At 44.7% G+C, this 17,349-nt stretch overlaps 1 protein-coding gene across 7 annotated transcripts in view; it reads left to right on the forward strand.

Moving 5' to 3' along the window:
- PDE4D (phosphodiesterase 4D) overlaps positions 1-17,349 on the forward strand; it is a 611,966-nt gene that overhangs the window by 307,077 nt on the left and 287,540 nt on the right. The window contains exon 1 of one of the 7 annotated variants that reach the window (XM_083703510.1): positions 4,463-14,488. The exons of the other annotated variants lie outside the window; for them this stretch is intronic. Within the exon in view, the coding sequence (XP_083559636.1) occupies positions 14,436-14,488 (53 nt within the window). The 5' untranslated portion in view covers positions 4,463-14,435. Of the gene's footprint in view, positions 1-4,462; positions 14,489-17,349 lie in introns of those variants that run through there. 7 annotated transcript variants of the gene reach the window in all.

The raw sequence follows: 17,349 nt of genomic DNA on the forward strand, positions 1-17,349 counted from the left end.
GTTTCTACTACTGCAAGGATAGGGAACCTGAGGCCCTCAAGGTGTTGTTGGACGACAGCTCCCATTAGTATGTGCAATGGCCATGGATGATGGGTTTTGTAGTCTAACAGCATTTGACTGGCACCATCTTGGGTACACATGGTGTAGGTTAACAGTCATTGAGAGGAAAGGGAGGAGAAAACAACTGGGATAGGCCAGGTCTAAATCCATCCCAAGTAAGGGTGGGCACTGCAATGACATCAGCAGCACTCCTGCCATAACCTGAAGAGATGTGTGCTTTGCATTATCTTGCTTCCGAATCATGGCCCTTAAAGCTTGCTGTTTTCCCAATGATGGCCGGTGGCCTAACAATCTGCTGGTGTGCAAGAAAGCAAAGGCGGCCCCTGATTTTTACACGCCCACCCACAGTAAATAGCTTTAGGAACAATCGGTGCAGAACTATAAGTCGTTTTAGGACTTTAGTCACCAGGAAAAGCACATCACTAACCCAAATATGGCTAGCCAAATGGGGATTTCTATGATGTATCTACTGTTATAAGTTTGGAGGGGGGATCAGTCTAGATCAGAGCTTTCCATACTGTGTGTTGTGACATGTTAGTGTGTGTCAGCTGCAGTGTGTTGGTGTGTCACACAAATGCTCCTTGTGCTCCTCATGGGGCTGGAAAGGGGTTACTTTAACCTCCAGTTTGCTAGTAAAACTGAATTACTGTGTTGTGAAATGATGCATGTCTAAAATTTGTGTCACCAACATGAAAAGTTTGGAAAGCTCTGGTCTGAATGATATCCTGAGTTCTGGGGATTCTGTATCCTGTGAGGGTTAAAATATTAGAGGTTGCTGGACTGAACAGGCAAGTTTCTTCAAAAGACCATAGCTGGCCACTTGTGTGACCCCATCAGCATCTAAAATAATGAGCTAGTTTGCTATAGCTACAGTTAATTGAATGATGGAGAACAATAAGTCAAAGTGGGCTGGACTAGAGAATTGTTGTGTGTGTGTGAGTTGGGCTGAAAGTGGGCGGACCCAGAAACATGTCTTGATCTTATTCTGAATCTAAAACTATGACTAACTAAAGAGCAAGATCTTTTGGGGTGTTAATGAGCCCCTCCATCCTATGCTGAGGTATAGGATGCACATAAAACCTTATGTTCTGTCTCTGTGGACCTTCATTCTACAGAAACTGAACCCTGGAAAAACACTTGAAACCCCTGGAATATTGGGGAAGGTGTGTAACAATCCACATAGTATATATTCTAGGTTATTATAATCTATAAATGGATTCAGCATATCACACAGTAGTTGTGGCATATACCCATTTTAGTGAGAATGGCAACTGGGTGAAACTGAAGTACTTAAATTTTCAATGCATTTTTTTAAAAGAAAGAAAGATAGAAAACCCATTGCTTCCTTTTTATAATTTTTGTCCTCTGGCAAGCCTGCAATGATTTTTAAGGAAAATGCTTCTGTTAGGTATCTGACAAAGAATATCAGTTTTGCAAGGTGGGGGGAGGGACACAGGGAGAAACGATACCTTTGATGTTGGTTTCTCCGCATAAATAATTCAAACTTGAGTGCAAATGGTGTATTAGGCAGCCAGTTTCTATTAAACATTAATGACCGTACATTTCATAGTCCATCTTCTCCAGCTCCATCCTCTGTCTAAACCACATCACTGCAGAAAAGACCAAGAGATAGACTATGGATTTGGCAGGTCTAAAACAGACATGAAATATCATCAGGGCAGAAGCATCTATATCCACTCCTGTCTCCTTGCATTCAAGAAGATCAGCCTTTACAATCCAAGCTGATAGCCATTTTTAACTCATTTTAAACAACTGTCTTTAACCCATGTAAGACAATTATTGTACTTTCTCACCTCGAACAGACATTTTTGGCCCAATTACAGTCACATTATGTTGTTGGTTCAGCGTTATCATGTGTGGATTATAGCCACCTTATTGTTGGTCTCCAGAGGGCATCCATACGTATTGTCTTTTTCATTTCATTATCTGTTCTTTTTCAGTTTATAAAATCATTCAGATCATACATACTGTATAAAAAAATATATCGATTGCAGGTCTTTGATTTCAACAAATCATATCAACAAACTTTTCATTCCAGTATGTTTAAAAAGTGCAAATTCAATCAAGTAGGCACCAAACTGTTGAACTCCAAAAATTGCTTTCTTCAAAACCAAGAATTGGGTATTTTTTTTAAAAAAAAAGGAAAGCCTTTTTTCATATTTTCTTTATCTAGAAATGTGAATTGATCCAGAGAGTTCCAAGGTCAGAAAACTTTGGAATGCTTTAAGATGAATCTTTCTTTACTCACAATGTTTTCAAAACATGTTATCCTATTCAATAAGGAAGAAAGCGTCCAGCCAAATCTTATGCTTGCTTACATAAATCCTGTGGCCCTACAAATAATGGGACTGCAATTCCCATCAGCCCTGGCCAGCATAAGCAGTGATTAGGGATGATGGGCACTGGAGTCCGGCAACATCTGGGATGCCACAAGTTCCCCTCCCCGATATAGAAGTACTGTATTTTTTGCACCATAACACTCACTTTTTTCCTCCTAAAAAGTAAGGGGAAATGTCTGTGCGTGTTATGGAGGGAATGCCTACGGGTGGCATGCCTATGAATTTTCCTCCTCTAAAAACTACGTGCGTGTTATGGCCGGGTGCGTGTTATAGAGCGAAAAATACGGGTAAATTTTGCAGTGATCAGTAGGACTAACTCCCAGCAGTCTGCATCCCTAAGCTGCTATCTGAAGAACATTTACTAAGGAAGAAGCCCCACTGAGCAACCTGGGACTTACTTCTGAGTAAGCAGCCTTAGGATTGCACTGTTGATATGTTAGCTGTGCTGACCAAGCAGCAAAACTCTCAGAGCTGATCCGAAACCAGACAGCTTGGTAAAATATTTTCTTTGCTTGCTTTTAAACTCTATTTCAGGGTGAGTTGGAACTGGTGGGATGGCAGTAAAATTTGTCTAATGAGTTAGGCAAAAAAAGAAAAGCTTCTTCAATATGAATCACTACATGTATATTAAAGGCCTATTTGTTACCATCTTTAAGATTATATATTAACAAGAAATATAAGTCTGTGGACTAACTTCCCCAAGGGAGAAGCTCAGCTAATTTAAAACTGTTGTGAATAAATCATGAGTAAATGTACTAAAAGAACTAGGATTCATTGGCAATGAGAGGACTTTGATAACCCTTGTAGATCTTTTACTTTCCTAAATTTCTTTGAAACAAAAACCACAGCGCCCCAGTGTCTGGCTTTGATTGTAGGACTGACTGCAGACAAGCAGAACATATAACCATTGGTATTTATTTTCTTCTTCTATGGCTGGTTGTAAGCCAAGATGTGAAACAAGGTGGGTCAAAATGAGTTTACAAATTGGGGTGTCCACTAACCATAGTTAAGGGTTACACTGAGCAAACCATGGTTAGCACAGATTCCCTGACTCTCCAGGCCAAGGGTAGCCAATGTGGTGCCTCCCAGCTGCTGTTCAACAACAATTCCCATCAGCCCTAGCCAGTATGGCTAATGGCTAGGGATGATGGGAGTTGTAGCCCAACAGCATCTGAGGGTACTAAATTGGCTGTTCTGATCTGGGCTCTTGGCTTGCACTGTGAAAAGCCAGTTTCACTAGGGGATTTCTTGTGCATGGGTGCATGGGGAGGGCTTAGCTTTGCAACCTAAGCCATAGTTGCAGTGTATGTTTGTGATCGTGTCCAGGGTTATGGCAACAAGTTATGGTTAGTGCAAACAAGGGCAGCAAGCAACATTTAACTGATTGAAAAATCCTGGCAGAAGAAAAAAAAGGCATTCTCAATTTATCCCACTGGGCATATGCAAGCAATCATCCAAAGAAACTTCAAGAAATGCAGAAGGAAGGACTTGCACAATGTGTGATTAACCTATACAATTTACTATAGAAATATAAGCCCTCCAGCTGACTAGATAGGTAAAGGTAAAGGGACCCCTGACCATTAGGTCCAGTCGCGGACGACTCTGGGGTTGCGGCACTCATCTCGCTTTACTGGCCAAGGGAGCTGGCGTACAGCTTCCAGTCATGTGGCCAGCATGACTAAGCCACTTCTGGCGAACCAGAGCAGTGCACGGAAACGCCATTTACCTTCCTGCTGGAGCGGTACCTATTTATCTACTTGCACTTTGACGTGCTTTCGAACTGCCAGATTGGCAGGAGCAGGGACCAAGCAACGGGAGCTTACCCCGTCACAGGGATTTGAACCGCTGACCTTCTGATCGGCAATCCTAGGCTAGATAAGTGTTTGCAGTATAATGTTATTAATAGCTATGGTTCTATGCTACCTGTAGGATCAGGGACAGCCTGCCTCTGAATGCCAGTCACTGGGGAACAGTAGGATAAACCTGGGGCCATTGTGTTCTGCTTGTGGATGACCCAGAGGTATCTGGATAGCTGCTGTTGGCAACAGGGCGCTGGATATTTGATCTGAATCCAGCTTTGCTCGTACGTTCTTTTCAGAGCCTGGTCCATAGGATAAAGATGCTTGCCTTTTAATGATTCTTATCTACACTTTTAATAAGATTTTTTAAAAAATCAGGTGTGCATGTGCCGAATACCTGGAAACCCCTTTGGGATGCATTAAGATCTGCAAGTACTCAGTAACTCTCCAGTCTTTGCCATAGTATGAGGAGTGAGTGCATCACATTTTGAATTAATCACTTTTGGAAAGGTTTTGTTGACTTACATCCCCCCTCCCCTGCACCCAGGATAATATGACATTGCACTAAAGCAATTAGTGACACAGTATTATGCAGAAATAAATTGGTTTGACTCTGTTTCTTGTAATCAGTATAAATAATACCGCACATGGTGAAATGGCATGGAATATTAACAGGTCTGAAATTCAAAATGAGAAGAGTAACAAAGCAACATTTTGGTTTTTAAAACAGGTCTTGGCCATCTTCAAAAGATATATCTGACTGAGCTTTAAATACTTATGCTAATGTTTTATTGTTGACAGATAATAATGAATACATTTTTAATATGGTGCCAATAGTCAAGAGCAATTTTATTTGCCCAGGCAGGCGCATTATGTGACCCATGAGAGCTGCAAAATAACCAGACGGTACAACGGCAATGGGATAAAATCAGGCCGAATCTTTATTGACAGCAGCAGGCAGGGCAAGGGTTGGCATGGCATTGGGTCCCAGGATCAGTTCATCATTCCACAAACCCCATGCTGATGGAATGGATCCGCTGATAGCCAGACCTCAAAGGTTACATTTACACCATTTCCTTTACACTCGGCAACATATGATACAAACCTCTGACACGTTGCAGCTACCACACCCACTAGCTGGTGCCGTGTCTGTCTCATTAACTAGTCATTGTGCCAACAGAGTCCATTTCTAATAATAACAAGGAAAAATAGGACACCAGAGGCCATTAATCTCTCTTGGAATGAGTCTTAAGAGCAGTAGAAAGGATGAACCGTTAAACCAGTACTAAGTGTAACTTGGGGCGTGCATGAAAACACTTTATATAATGTAAACATTTTGGTTAATGTCACATAAGAACAGGCTGTTGGATCAGCTAATGGCCCGTCTTGTACAGTGGTACCTCAGGTTAAGAACTTAATTCGTTCTGGAGGTCCATTCTTAACCTGAAACTGTTCTTAACCTGAAGCACCACTTTAGCTAATGGGGCCTCCTGCTTACCCTGTGCCGCCACCGCGCGATTTCTGTTCTCATTCTGAAGCAAAGTTCTTAACCCGAGGTACTATTTCTGGGTTAGCGGAGTCTGTAACCTGAAGCATCTGTAACCTGAAGCGCCTGTAACCCGAGGTGCCACTGTACAGCATCCTGTTCTCATGGTGCCTATTGGAAATCAGGAAGCAGAACATGAGAACAAGCACTCTCCCCTCCTGTGATTTCCAGCAATGGACAGTCAGAAGCATTGCTGCCTCCCATCTGTGGTGGCAGAGCAAAACCACCATGGCCAGTAGCCATTGACAGCTCACTTCCTCTCCCACAGTTAAGACATGGGAATCATCAGTTGCAGCCTGATCATAATCACGCTTGCTTAGAAGTGGATTCTGCCAAGTTCAGTGGCAGGTGATTCCTGCGTTGCAGAGGGTTGGACTAGATGATCCTCTGGGTCTCTTCCAACTCTACGATTCTATGGTTCTAGGTGCTCTCTAATACGTGTGCATAGGATGGGAAGTTTTTACTGTTGTGTTTGGATGCAGAACAGAATGAAGATGACTTAGGGTGGCCATCTATACTTCACCAGAAAAGAGGGCGCTTGGGCTGTGTACACACCATGCAATGAATGCACATCTTCCTCACCTACCCAAAAAAGAATCCTGGGAACTGTAGTTTGCGCTTCACATAGTTATAGCTCCCAGCATCCTCCTTAACAAACTATAATTCCCAGTATTCATGAGCAGGTGGGTGAATGGGACTGAATTTTTGCTATGGGACTGAATGCTGGAAGGATGTCTTTGAAAGGTTAATGTGCTGATCCACCCTGTATTTTCTGTGGTTCATTGGTACACTCATACCAGGCAAAGAGAGAGTCTCCTGTCTGTGGTGTAAGCATTTATTTATTATTTCTCACTAAATGCATTTTGAATGCCCTCCCTTAATTGCCCTTATATCAGTTTTAGTTGTCACCATTTGTGTATGTTAATTGCTGCTTTCCTTTATTTCCTTTTAATTGTTTTATTTGGGAGGGAATTGGTATGAAATCAAAAGGTTAAGAATGAGAGATCAACCATGAAATTCTCCATCTCCTCAATGAGGTTAGAGAAACTGGGGCAGGTAATAGGATATTCAAACCTGCTTGCGCTCATTGGGAATAAATAAAATAGGCCGAACCTGCAAATAGGGAGGAATAATGTACAATAGTGAATGCTTGCCTATCCATAGTAGGCCGATTTTAGGGCTGGAGTCAGATGCAGGTCAGAACGATGAGGCAAAGTCAGCTGTCTGTGAAGTTAACTCTTTATTCAAGAAAACAGCATGCAACTCAGCAATACCTCCCAGTAGGTCTTGCTCCTATGGAGCAGTTGCCAGGACTGAAGGTCCTTCCACACCTCTCTAAGGCTCCTGCTCTCCTGGATGTCTCCCAAGCAGTCTCAAACTACATCTGCACACCTCTGGTCTCTGTTCTGCCCTCCTCATTATCCTATGCATTTGTTGAGACCAAAAAGGGGGGGAACTTGTTGCCATAGAAGAGGGAGAGTCCTTGGATTCTACAGCAGCCTCTTAACCCACCTCCTCTGCTTCAGCCTCGGAATCTGAACTGCTCCTTGTCACCAGCTCTCCCAGCTCACTAAACCCTGTTGCCCCTTCAGCATCCAGCCTCTCCTCCCAATCTTCTCCCTCTGACCTCTCCTCAGTGTCCCACCACTGATCCCTTGGCTCTGAGCCTTTCTCCTCTGGGGTTTCCCTGGGGGGGGGGGTTCCTTGGCTGGTGTCTCCCACCACTCCTCTTTGTCCAGCTAGTCCTTGACAGCTGACTGCTGCTGCAATTACATTTTATTATTAAGAAAGATCTGAAAAAGCACCGGTGGGCAGCATTTTTTTTAAAAAAAAGAACGGAAATGCACTGGGCCGATGACAAGATCCCCTAGATGGTCTATAAGAATGGGCTAGCAAGGGTGGTAATTCAGGAGAAAAGGGCTAAGATTGAAAACCACTTATGCCTGAAGGTAGGTAAAGGTAAAGGGACCCCTGACTATTAGGTCCAGTCGTGACCAACTCTGGGGTTGCGGCACACATCTCACTTTATTGGCCGGTATACAGCTACCGGGTCATATGGCCAGCATGACTAAGCCGCTTCTGGCGAAGCAGAGCAGCGCACGGAAACACCGTTTACCTTCCCGCCGGAGCGGTACCTATTTATCTACTTGCACTTTGATGTGCTTTCGAACTGCTAGGATGGCAGGAGCAGGGACCGAGCAACGGGTGCTCACCCCGTCACGGGGATTCGAACCGCGACCTTCTGATCAGCAAGTCCTAGGCTCTGTGGTTTAACCCACAGCGCCACCCACGTCCCTTATGCCTGAAGGTAGTGCGATACAATAGGGAATATCCTTGCTGAGACTATATCCGAACAACAGCCTCCACACAGCTGACTGGATGACTTACTTCTAAACCACAAGGGCAGGAAGCATTCTTGGGGGATGAAAAGAGAGGTACACAGTCTTGCAGCACTGTGTGCCGTAGTCCCAGGGTAGGCGCTTCTCTGCACTTTGTCACATCTGCTGGCCTTGCTAATTCCCTGCTGTGCTCTTGAGCAACTGGAAATCAGTGCTAAGATCATCACAGCCCCTCTGGGACTGGTAGTGATGAAGCCACAAACATCCTCCATCTGGAAGCACCCTGGCAGATTAAAGAGTTTATAGCAAACAACAAGCCAAACGCAGGTCTACAGTGTGCTGTTGCGACATCCACAACTGGTTTGCATGAACCCGAAGAACGATCTGCAAGTCGAGGGCAACATTCAACATTGCTACTGAGTTTACAGCTTCTCATACCGCCTTGGAAGCACTGGCTTCAGAAGGATGTTGACAAACTATAAAGCAGCCTCCACCACTGTGGGCAGGAGGCATTGAGACAGAGTTGCTGCTATTGTTGCTTATTAAATTTGTATGCCACCCTTCACCTGAAGATCTCAGGGTGTTTCACAGCATAAAAATACAAGATCAAAACACAAAATACATAATAAAACAAGAACAAGAACCAAAACAAGCAATCAGAAGTGCATGTGGAAAAAATGGATCTGTTCCAGCCCACATGCACTCTGGTGTGTTCACAGGATGGTATGATGGATGCAGCTTCTTTTATTCAAGAGGTGAGGCAGAAGCTGCTTTTATTCTGATGAGGCAGATGCTTAATTTTGGAGATGAACTAAAACAGGCATTTGCTGGAGGTGTTTGGATCTTTTGAAGCTGCTATTTGGGAGATTTTTTTGGAACTCCCAGAGCTGCTATTAGACCCACAGTGGGAAAAATCTCTATTTAGTGGGGTTATGGTTGCCACCTTTGTTCTGGCAAAATACAGGACAAAGCAAGATGGGGCAGTTGGGGGCCGGTTTTTGTTTTCATCTGGTGCTGAAGTGACTTCAAAGCAATCCATTATAATCTATTGCAGCCTAACAGGATGGCCCCTCTGGAATTTGACATACACAAACACACACATTTGTAAATCTTTCTGTGCTTGGCTACCTGGAGGCTACTGCATCTGCTTTAAAAAAAGGTCCAGTCGCAGACATCTCGCTTTACTGGCCGAGGGAGGCGGCGTTTGTCCGCAGGCAGCTTCTGGGTCATGTGGTCAGCATGACTAAGCCACTTCTAGTGAACCAGAGCAGCGCACAGAAATGCTGTTTACCTTCCCGCCGGAGGAGTACCTATTTATCTACTTGCACTTTGATGTGCTTTGGAACTGCTGGGTTGGCAGGAGCTGGGACAGCAACGGGAGCTCACTCTGTTGCAGGGATTTGAACCACCGACCTTCTGATCAGCAAGCCCTAGGCTCTGTAGTTTAACCCACAGCACCACCCGCGTCCCAGCATCTGCTTTAGACCCTGTCTGAACTATATATTTAAAGCAGAATCATACATGACTTTCCCCAAAGTTCCCTGAGAGTTGTTAGGAGACCCCTAGGTGCTGAAGCAATCAAGGCCTCCTTTCATGGGAACTCTGGGAATTGTCACACTCTGAGGAGAATAAGGATCACCTAACAACTCTCAGTGCGCTTAATGAACTACCATTCCCAGCACTCTTTGGGGGAAGCTATGTAGGATGTGCAGGGTGCAATGGGAACAAGTATGCTAGCTCTAACATTCACTGTGAGATGGAGGGCAACTGTCTGAAGCAGGGAAGACTGTATTTGCTTAAGCAGGACTGCTGGGATGGGACTGTTGTATGCTAACAGCTTCTGCCTCCCTTGTTGCATTATTCACACACAAACCACCACCACGTAAGATCACACTTTTGAAGGGGTTGGGGAAGTGGTTCCTATGCCATGAGGGCTGCAGTGGCAGAGGAGGACAAATCCAACCCTGGCTTCTGACTTCAGAGCAACCTGATCTCTGAGGAAAGCTGAAAGCAGACATGTCAGAACTTCCAATTATGGAAAATATGGCTAATCCAACTAATGAAACACTAAGCCTTCAGCATTAGCAAAGACATCACCACATTTTCCATTTAGAATTGTTTTATTTAATACTCACAACTGCCCTTTCTAATAAAGAAGATTAAAATTCAGATGAATGTTAAACATTTATTTTGCTTACAGAGTTGTATAATGTTATTAAGTATTGAGATCCCAGAGAGACACTGACGGTCAGAGTAGATAATACTTAATAGACATTTCTGGGACAAATAGTTTAACCTGTATGGGCAAGTAGTTTAACCTGGAATAACCTGGTAGGCTCCTATGTTGGAATGTTTTATTTCCTTTCTTTGTGCACTGGCATGGGACTTATCTCTTGATATTGATTTGGCCTTGACAATTCAACACCATATGGGGCACTTCTTAATGGGCAAGAATGGTCAACTCGAAGTTTTTGCATGAAAGCAAGTTTGGGGGATCTTTTGCAGTGAATCCCGGAGCAGGTCACCCATGGTCCAATTCCAGTGGTGCTGTTAGATAATTTTAGACTCTGAACCTAATGGTCTTAAGTGGGTTATAGGGCTCCATAAGTGTTATTTCACTTATTGCAAAACTCTCCTTCTCATCTGCTGAGCGAGGACCTAGACTTTTGTCTCCAAACCCTGACCTTACAGCATGCCAATTCATGCACACATGGGGGGGGGGGAGAAATGATGTGCTAAGAGACAATGCGAAAAAAGGGAGCAAACAGACACATGCCAAGCCAATCTCTCAGTAACTTTCATGTCAGGGAGCACAGCAGCAGGTGGAGCCAGAGCCAATGGCAGGCAGAATAATAGAATCACAGAATTGTAGAATTGGAAGGGACCATGAGAATCATCTAGTCCAACCCTCTGCAATGCAGGAACTTTTTGCCCTATGTGGGGCTCAAACCCATGGCCCTGAGATTAAGAGTCTCATGCTCTACCAACTGAGCTATTCCAGCTTGAGAGCCAGCTGGTTTTGTCCCTGTCCTCTTCCCTGCTTAGTTGTACAACACAGAGACTGAGGAGGAGGAAGCTGATAGGCAGTGCCACTTCCTGGAGTAGCTGTAAGAAGGCAGGTGGGTGAGGTTGGTGGGGCCATGCCCCATTTCCCCTAAGGTGCCACCAGCCTCCACCAGGGTGGCAGGAGTGCAGCTTATGTGCGTGGTGCTTTCCCCTTTGCCTCTGTCTGGCACTGTCTGTGCATCCTGATCAGACTTGTACAGAGATCTGCGTTACTGGAAGGAGGTTACACACAGGAGCTTGGTTGCATAGTGTGATGAAATGAGAATGTTGCTTCTGGTGTATGATCTGTCGTGGCTGTTCTTCCCCATTCATTGCTTCATGCTGCAGTGATCATAGAGTTGGAAGGGATCCCAGGGGTCATCTAGTCCAACCCCTCAATGCAGGAATCACAGCTAAAGAAACCTGTTTAAAAACCTCCAATGAAGGGGAGTCTGCTGCCTTCCAAGGCAGTCCATTCCAAGTGGAGCAGCACTTAGTGCCAGGCACGTGTGAACTCACCCTTGCGTGTTTGTATATATTGATATTTTTTACACTCTCCGGCCGGTGGCTGCGTGCTGCGTTTATTTATTACGCATATTGTTATTTGGAGCAGAATCTCCCTCTCTTGTACTGCGCCAAGAACCCAGACGCTTTTAGGCAATCCCAGCGTTTCAGCTATTAAAAAAAAGGGAGGGAAAAAAGGAAGAGAAAAAAATAGTGTCGCATCCACGGTGTACAAGACATTCTACAGCAAGATGAGTCATAGCCTTTACCAACAGCTTGGGGAGAGATTGCAGGCTCTGAATGGAATTGGCCAAAGGCTGCGTTCTGCTGAAATTGTGCTTTTCCATTTCATTTCCATTTTGTTTTTTCCATTCCGTGTTTCCTTTCAATGTACTTTGCAGAGGTGTGTGTGTGTGTATTTAACCAACCAACCAACCAGCAGCTCAAACGAGAAAGGAAACTGAATCGCAAACGTTTCTTTGATGGAGGCATTTATTATTTCACTACAGTATTCCTGCATGCTCATCCAACCTGCACCCCGCTTGACCCGTCATGTATTGGAAATGCAGCTGGGTGGGGAGCGGGGGAGAGAGAGAGAGAGAGAGAGAGAAGGAAACTTGGAGCAGCGTGACTCGCCTGGCAATCGCCTCGTCGCCACACCCCCTTCTACCTTCCCGGCGCCCCGGTCTCAGCAGCCGGTGGGGGCGGGAAGGAGGAGAGCGCCCGGTCTACCTCATACCAATCGGCAGCAGCAGCTGCTTTGTTCCTAACAAAGGCACCTTCGCCCCCATGATCCCTTTAGTCCCCAATAGTTTGCTGCCTGGTTCTCGCTCTCCGATGACCACAGGGCCGCGGGCTCCTTGGAGAGGCGCGCAGCTGCTGCGCCGGCGTAGAGGAAATAGGCAGCGCCAAAAGAGCGCGCTCGCGGCGCCTCTTATCGCGGACACTCCTCGGCAAGGAGCCTTTTATGACCGGGCGAGCCGTTTATGGGATTGTTGTCCTTGTGTGTGACGCTCGTCGTACAGGATTTCCTCCCCAAATAGCTGAGTGGGGAGCCTGATCCGTCATGACGGCTGCTTGGGCGATGCAAAGCCCGGGTGGACCTGGTGAGCGTCCCCGCCCCGCTCCCGCCCCTTAGCGAGGAGCGGGGGGGGGGGGAAACAAAAGAGGGAGGTTGAACGTCATGTCATTCCAAAAGAAAGAAAAAAAAAGCAAATCTTGCAAAATAGGCTGGTGGAATATTTGGCGTGTTGCTTGCTTTTAAGGAGCAGGGCTCATGGAAGGTAGGCAAGCCTGGTTTTGTGTATTATTTTTAATTTTTAAAAAAGGCACAGCTCTATTTTCTGCCACCCACCTTTTGCTATAACGGAGCGGCGCCCCTCTCGGAGCCGTCGGTGAAAAGCGCCAGAGGAGCCGCGGTGGCAGGATGGAGAACCCACCTAGAGGGGCCCCTTGACGCGAGCACATCCTCTGTCGGGCAGCCGCGCTCGCTGCAGCCTGGAGCTAATTCTGCTGCACAATTCTCGTGGCACAGACTCGCCTGCAAGTGTCCTGAGCCCTTCCGTAAGAAAAGGAGACAAAGGGGGTCGAAGGGGACGCAGCAGGAGGAGACCAGCAACATCCTGCTGCCTGCACCGTTTGGTCCGGAAGGTCTAAGCCTGGCTTTGCCTGAAGTTCACGCTCTACCTATCCAAGGATGTGGCCAGACATTCAGGAGTAAGAATAACCGGTGTTGAGAAGCCGATTGCTGGCGGGGGGGAAACTGGAAAAAAAGAAGAGGAGAAACTCCAGGGAAGGGATTCTTTGATTACTTAGGATTTGAAACTCTCCGCCAAATTCTGCCAAGACGTGAAGGTGCACACAAAGTAGAATATTTAGTTAGAAAACAAGGCTCTGCAGCAAAGGAATCGATCACTTCCATCACGACCGTCGGTGTGTTTACTCAGAAGTAAGCCTCAGTGGTTTTAATGGGACTTATTACCTCCTAAGTGTGTGTGGTATTGCAGCATTAGTCATTTTTTCTTCCAGGTAGAAGACAGCTTTATTATGGGGTTAAATGGCAAGTTGGAGTCGGATCATGGCAACAACTTCAGTGCATAATGGTATTTCATTGTAGTCTTATCTTATGGAGCAGGAAAATAGCATAACACACTTCCTTAAGGCTCCCTCCTATCAGGCAGAGAGTGGAGAGCCTACATTTCCAGATGAAAAGTTTGCTCTGTATTGGATCAGCCTCCATTCTTTGTCTGGTCTTTCTTGCAAAGAGAGGAAACACAATTAAAGCAACCACTGATGAATATGTGTTTGAGAAGGAAGAAAAAGCAATACTTGTTTCTAAAGGACAGCATGGCAAAACCATGTGAAGTTTTGCATTTCCTCTTAAAAACTGATCTAGCACAGATGGCAAGAAACTCTCTTTTGACTAACCTTTTCCTACTGTCTAAAATGCTGCTGCACAAGAAGATGCTTTAATTTATACCTGGGATTTATCAAGGGGAACCGTTGCCTTCATTTAGGATAAGTTGTTAAACATATATGATTCCTTTTGTGATTTTTAAAAAAACGAAATACTAGTGAATTGCATTAATGGATGGACGCATAGCTAGAAAACCTTCTGGAAATTCTGCCCTTGAATCCTGGAGATTCTCACTTATGTGGAATACAATACTTTTTTGCAATAGCCCATGACACTAACTGATGCTGCAGTTGTTGCGGAATGTATCTATGAATTCCGTAACAGATAAAGCTTTTGGACAAGGAAAAGACTGAGGCCGATAGAACCATGAACATGATGCATGTAAACAATTTTCCATTCAGGAGGCATTCGTGGATATGGTGAGTAAACTGCTGCACACTTCAATGTGGAGTTATCCCAATACTTGTTTGCTGTACGCTGTGACAATTGATTCCTTAGCACCAAGGGATGGCGATGCAAGTGAGGGACTGTAATCGAGAGGTGCATTAAAAATAAATAAATCCCACACTGGGGATGTAATGCAAGTTTTACAATGCAAGAGAAACCCAGCAGGGAAAATGTGTACATTTTATGATGTCATTCTTGTTTTTCCTTTAATCCAGCACCATGAAAACACATTCCCTCCCCTTTCTGTCGCCTTGTTGAATTTGATGACTTTAACAGAAAATAGAACTTCTGTTTTTGTTTTAACTCTTTCAAGTTAATTCTTAGGTTCAGTGTTTTTCCAGACAAGTCTTTCCCTGCTTCAGCGAAGGGGTATTTGGTGAAAAGGGCTGTTTTTCCTCCCTTGTCCTTTCGGCTTTTCCCCCTCCTCTCCTCCCTCTGCCCCACCCCCTTTTTGCTAGGGTATGCACCAGAATACGAATGATGCTTTCTCTAAGAAATGCATGCCAAGGGACTATTTTCCCCTCCCTTCTTTTGTGTGCAACGTCAAAGAAACATCAGGGATTAGTTGCATATTTTTATTATTTTTTGCTCCCTTATACAATCCAGGCAGTGTGACTTAATATAACCCTTTCTATTTTGTTATATAATAAGATGGGTTTGCTTACACGGTTGTTAAACAGTATGCTCTAGAAAGTGGATAAATCTGCTTATTCTAGAGCATACTGTTTAACAATGCCTGATAATGCATAGGTATGGGAAGACTGATAAAAGAATGACTAGGATTTTATTTATTTTTTAGTGGTGGGAGGAGGCTTGCTTTCAAAAAGGTCCTAGTACCTATGCATTGTCAGGCATGGCAAGATTCCATGTTATTTATTTAAAAGTGGTGCAGAGAGGGAGCCTCTTAGATTGCTGTAACACATCCATTATGAAGATTATAATGGAGTAACAGGAAGAGGGGTTTTTCCAAGCGACCCAGTTAATGTGGTGCTTGGTTAAAAGCTTTATTAATTGATGCTTCTTGTCTTGAATACTGCTCTCCTCAGCACCGAAGCAATACATTTAAAGGCATTGGGTGGCAGCATCAGCATCCCTGAAACATCATACGTAACTGTAGAAATCCAAAATTTCCTTTTCTTCTCCAGTGAACATTTCCACCCGCATCCTTATGTCAGTTTTCCTTACATATACCATTTTTAAAAATCTGTCACATATAAAAGAGAGCATATGTGATCAGTAAATGAGTCATTAAAATATCAATATTTTAAGTTATTCTCGTCCCCCTGCATTTGAGCTTCATTTTTCTTCTGCCAGCCTTCTAACTTTCCATCTGTGATAATAAAAGTTCTTTGTGTGTGAAACTGAAGCAGGTGGGAAATTTGATGCAAGGCCTTGCCACCCTCAGCTCAATTCGGGATCATCTTGGGTCAGTGTTGCAATTGTTGCTGTCTTACCACATACCCGTATTTTTCGCTCTATAACACGCACCCAACCATAACACGCACGTAGTTTTTAGAGGAGGAAAATCCGTAGGCATGCCACCCGTAGGCATTTCCTCCATAACACGCACAGACATTTCCCCTTACTTTCTAGGAGGAAAAAAGTGAGTGTTATGGTGCAAAAAATACGGTATTTATTTACACGTCATGGAAAAGACCACTCACACCTGACATTGATCCAGTCAAAAGCTGGGCAAAGCCCCTGAAACTTTATGATGGATGTGCTTTGGCCTGGTCCTACTACAAATAAGCAGCTTACCTAAAGGGAAATTGGTAAACCATGGTTTGCCTTACCATTAAAAATGGAGCTTCAGGCAACAGATTCCAGAGAGAGTGCAATTCCCCTCTCTCCATTTTCCATCTGTGTGTGCCATTAAAAAGAAGGAAAAGCTCTAGTTCAGAACAGGTAGGGGTAGCATATTAGCATCCCCATTCATGTGCAAAGACTGTCTAAAGCAAGCATTGGATAAAAAGAGAAAGAAAAGGAGCTACACTCAAATCTTTGCAGGGGAAGGAAAGTCTTTGTGGATTGAAAAATAAGACCCACAGTGGTGCCTTTAGGGATGGGGAGCTCTTACGATGGTAGTTGAACTACAGCTCCCATCAGCCCCAGCCAGCATGGTCAGTGGTCAGGGATGAAGGGAGTTGAAGTCCATCAACAGCTGGAGGGTCACAGGTTCCACGTCTTTGCTTTAGCTGAATGATCCCAAAGCCACCTTCAGGCACTGAATGGAAAAGGGCTATGTGGCATTAGCTTGGAAGCATGACACCTCTGAAGAAGAGCAAAAGAGCCCTGGGACAAAGGCATGTCAAGTGTATCATCCTATGGAAAAGCCCCCAGGCAGGACATGAGCACAATAGCCCTCTCTCAATGTTGTTTTTCAAGTGATTGGTTTCCATAGGCATGCAGCCTCTGATCCTGGATTCAGGCCTGGGTTTGTGATTGGATTGGCGTTGATGGGTTACCTTTATTGGAAGAGAGATAAGGAATGTGACCCTGTTTGTGCTTTTCATATTTGTGGCTTGGGCGTAGAGAGTGGGACACTTTGTTAAAGTGGTTTTGCTTGGATCTTCGGGTCAGTTTCATGTCACAATATTTGTTGACAGTACCTTGGCAGCTTGGCTATTAGATGGTGAGATGCCACAAGGCTCCATCCTGTCCCCAGTGCTGTTTAACATGTATAGGAACTTGTTGGGAGATTTGGGGCACAGTGGCATCAACAGGCAGGTAACAGAGAAATTGTCACGGTCCGGTTTATGGGCGGTCAAAGTCTTGGCGGAGGACGTCGGGACTGGGGGCAAGATGGTGGGGTGGGAGCAGGAACAAGAGTCCA

This window comes from Podarcis gaigeae, assembly GCF_964106915.1.
Source record: "Podarcis gaigeae genome assembly, chromosome: 11".
Lineage (NCBI taxonomy): Eukaryota > Metazoa > Chordata > Lepidosauria > Squamata > Lacertidae > Podarcis > Podarcis gaigeae.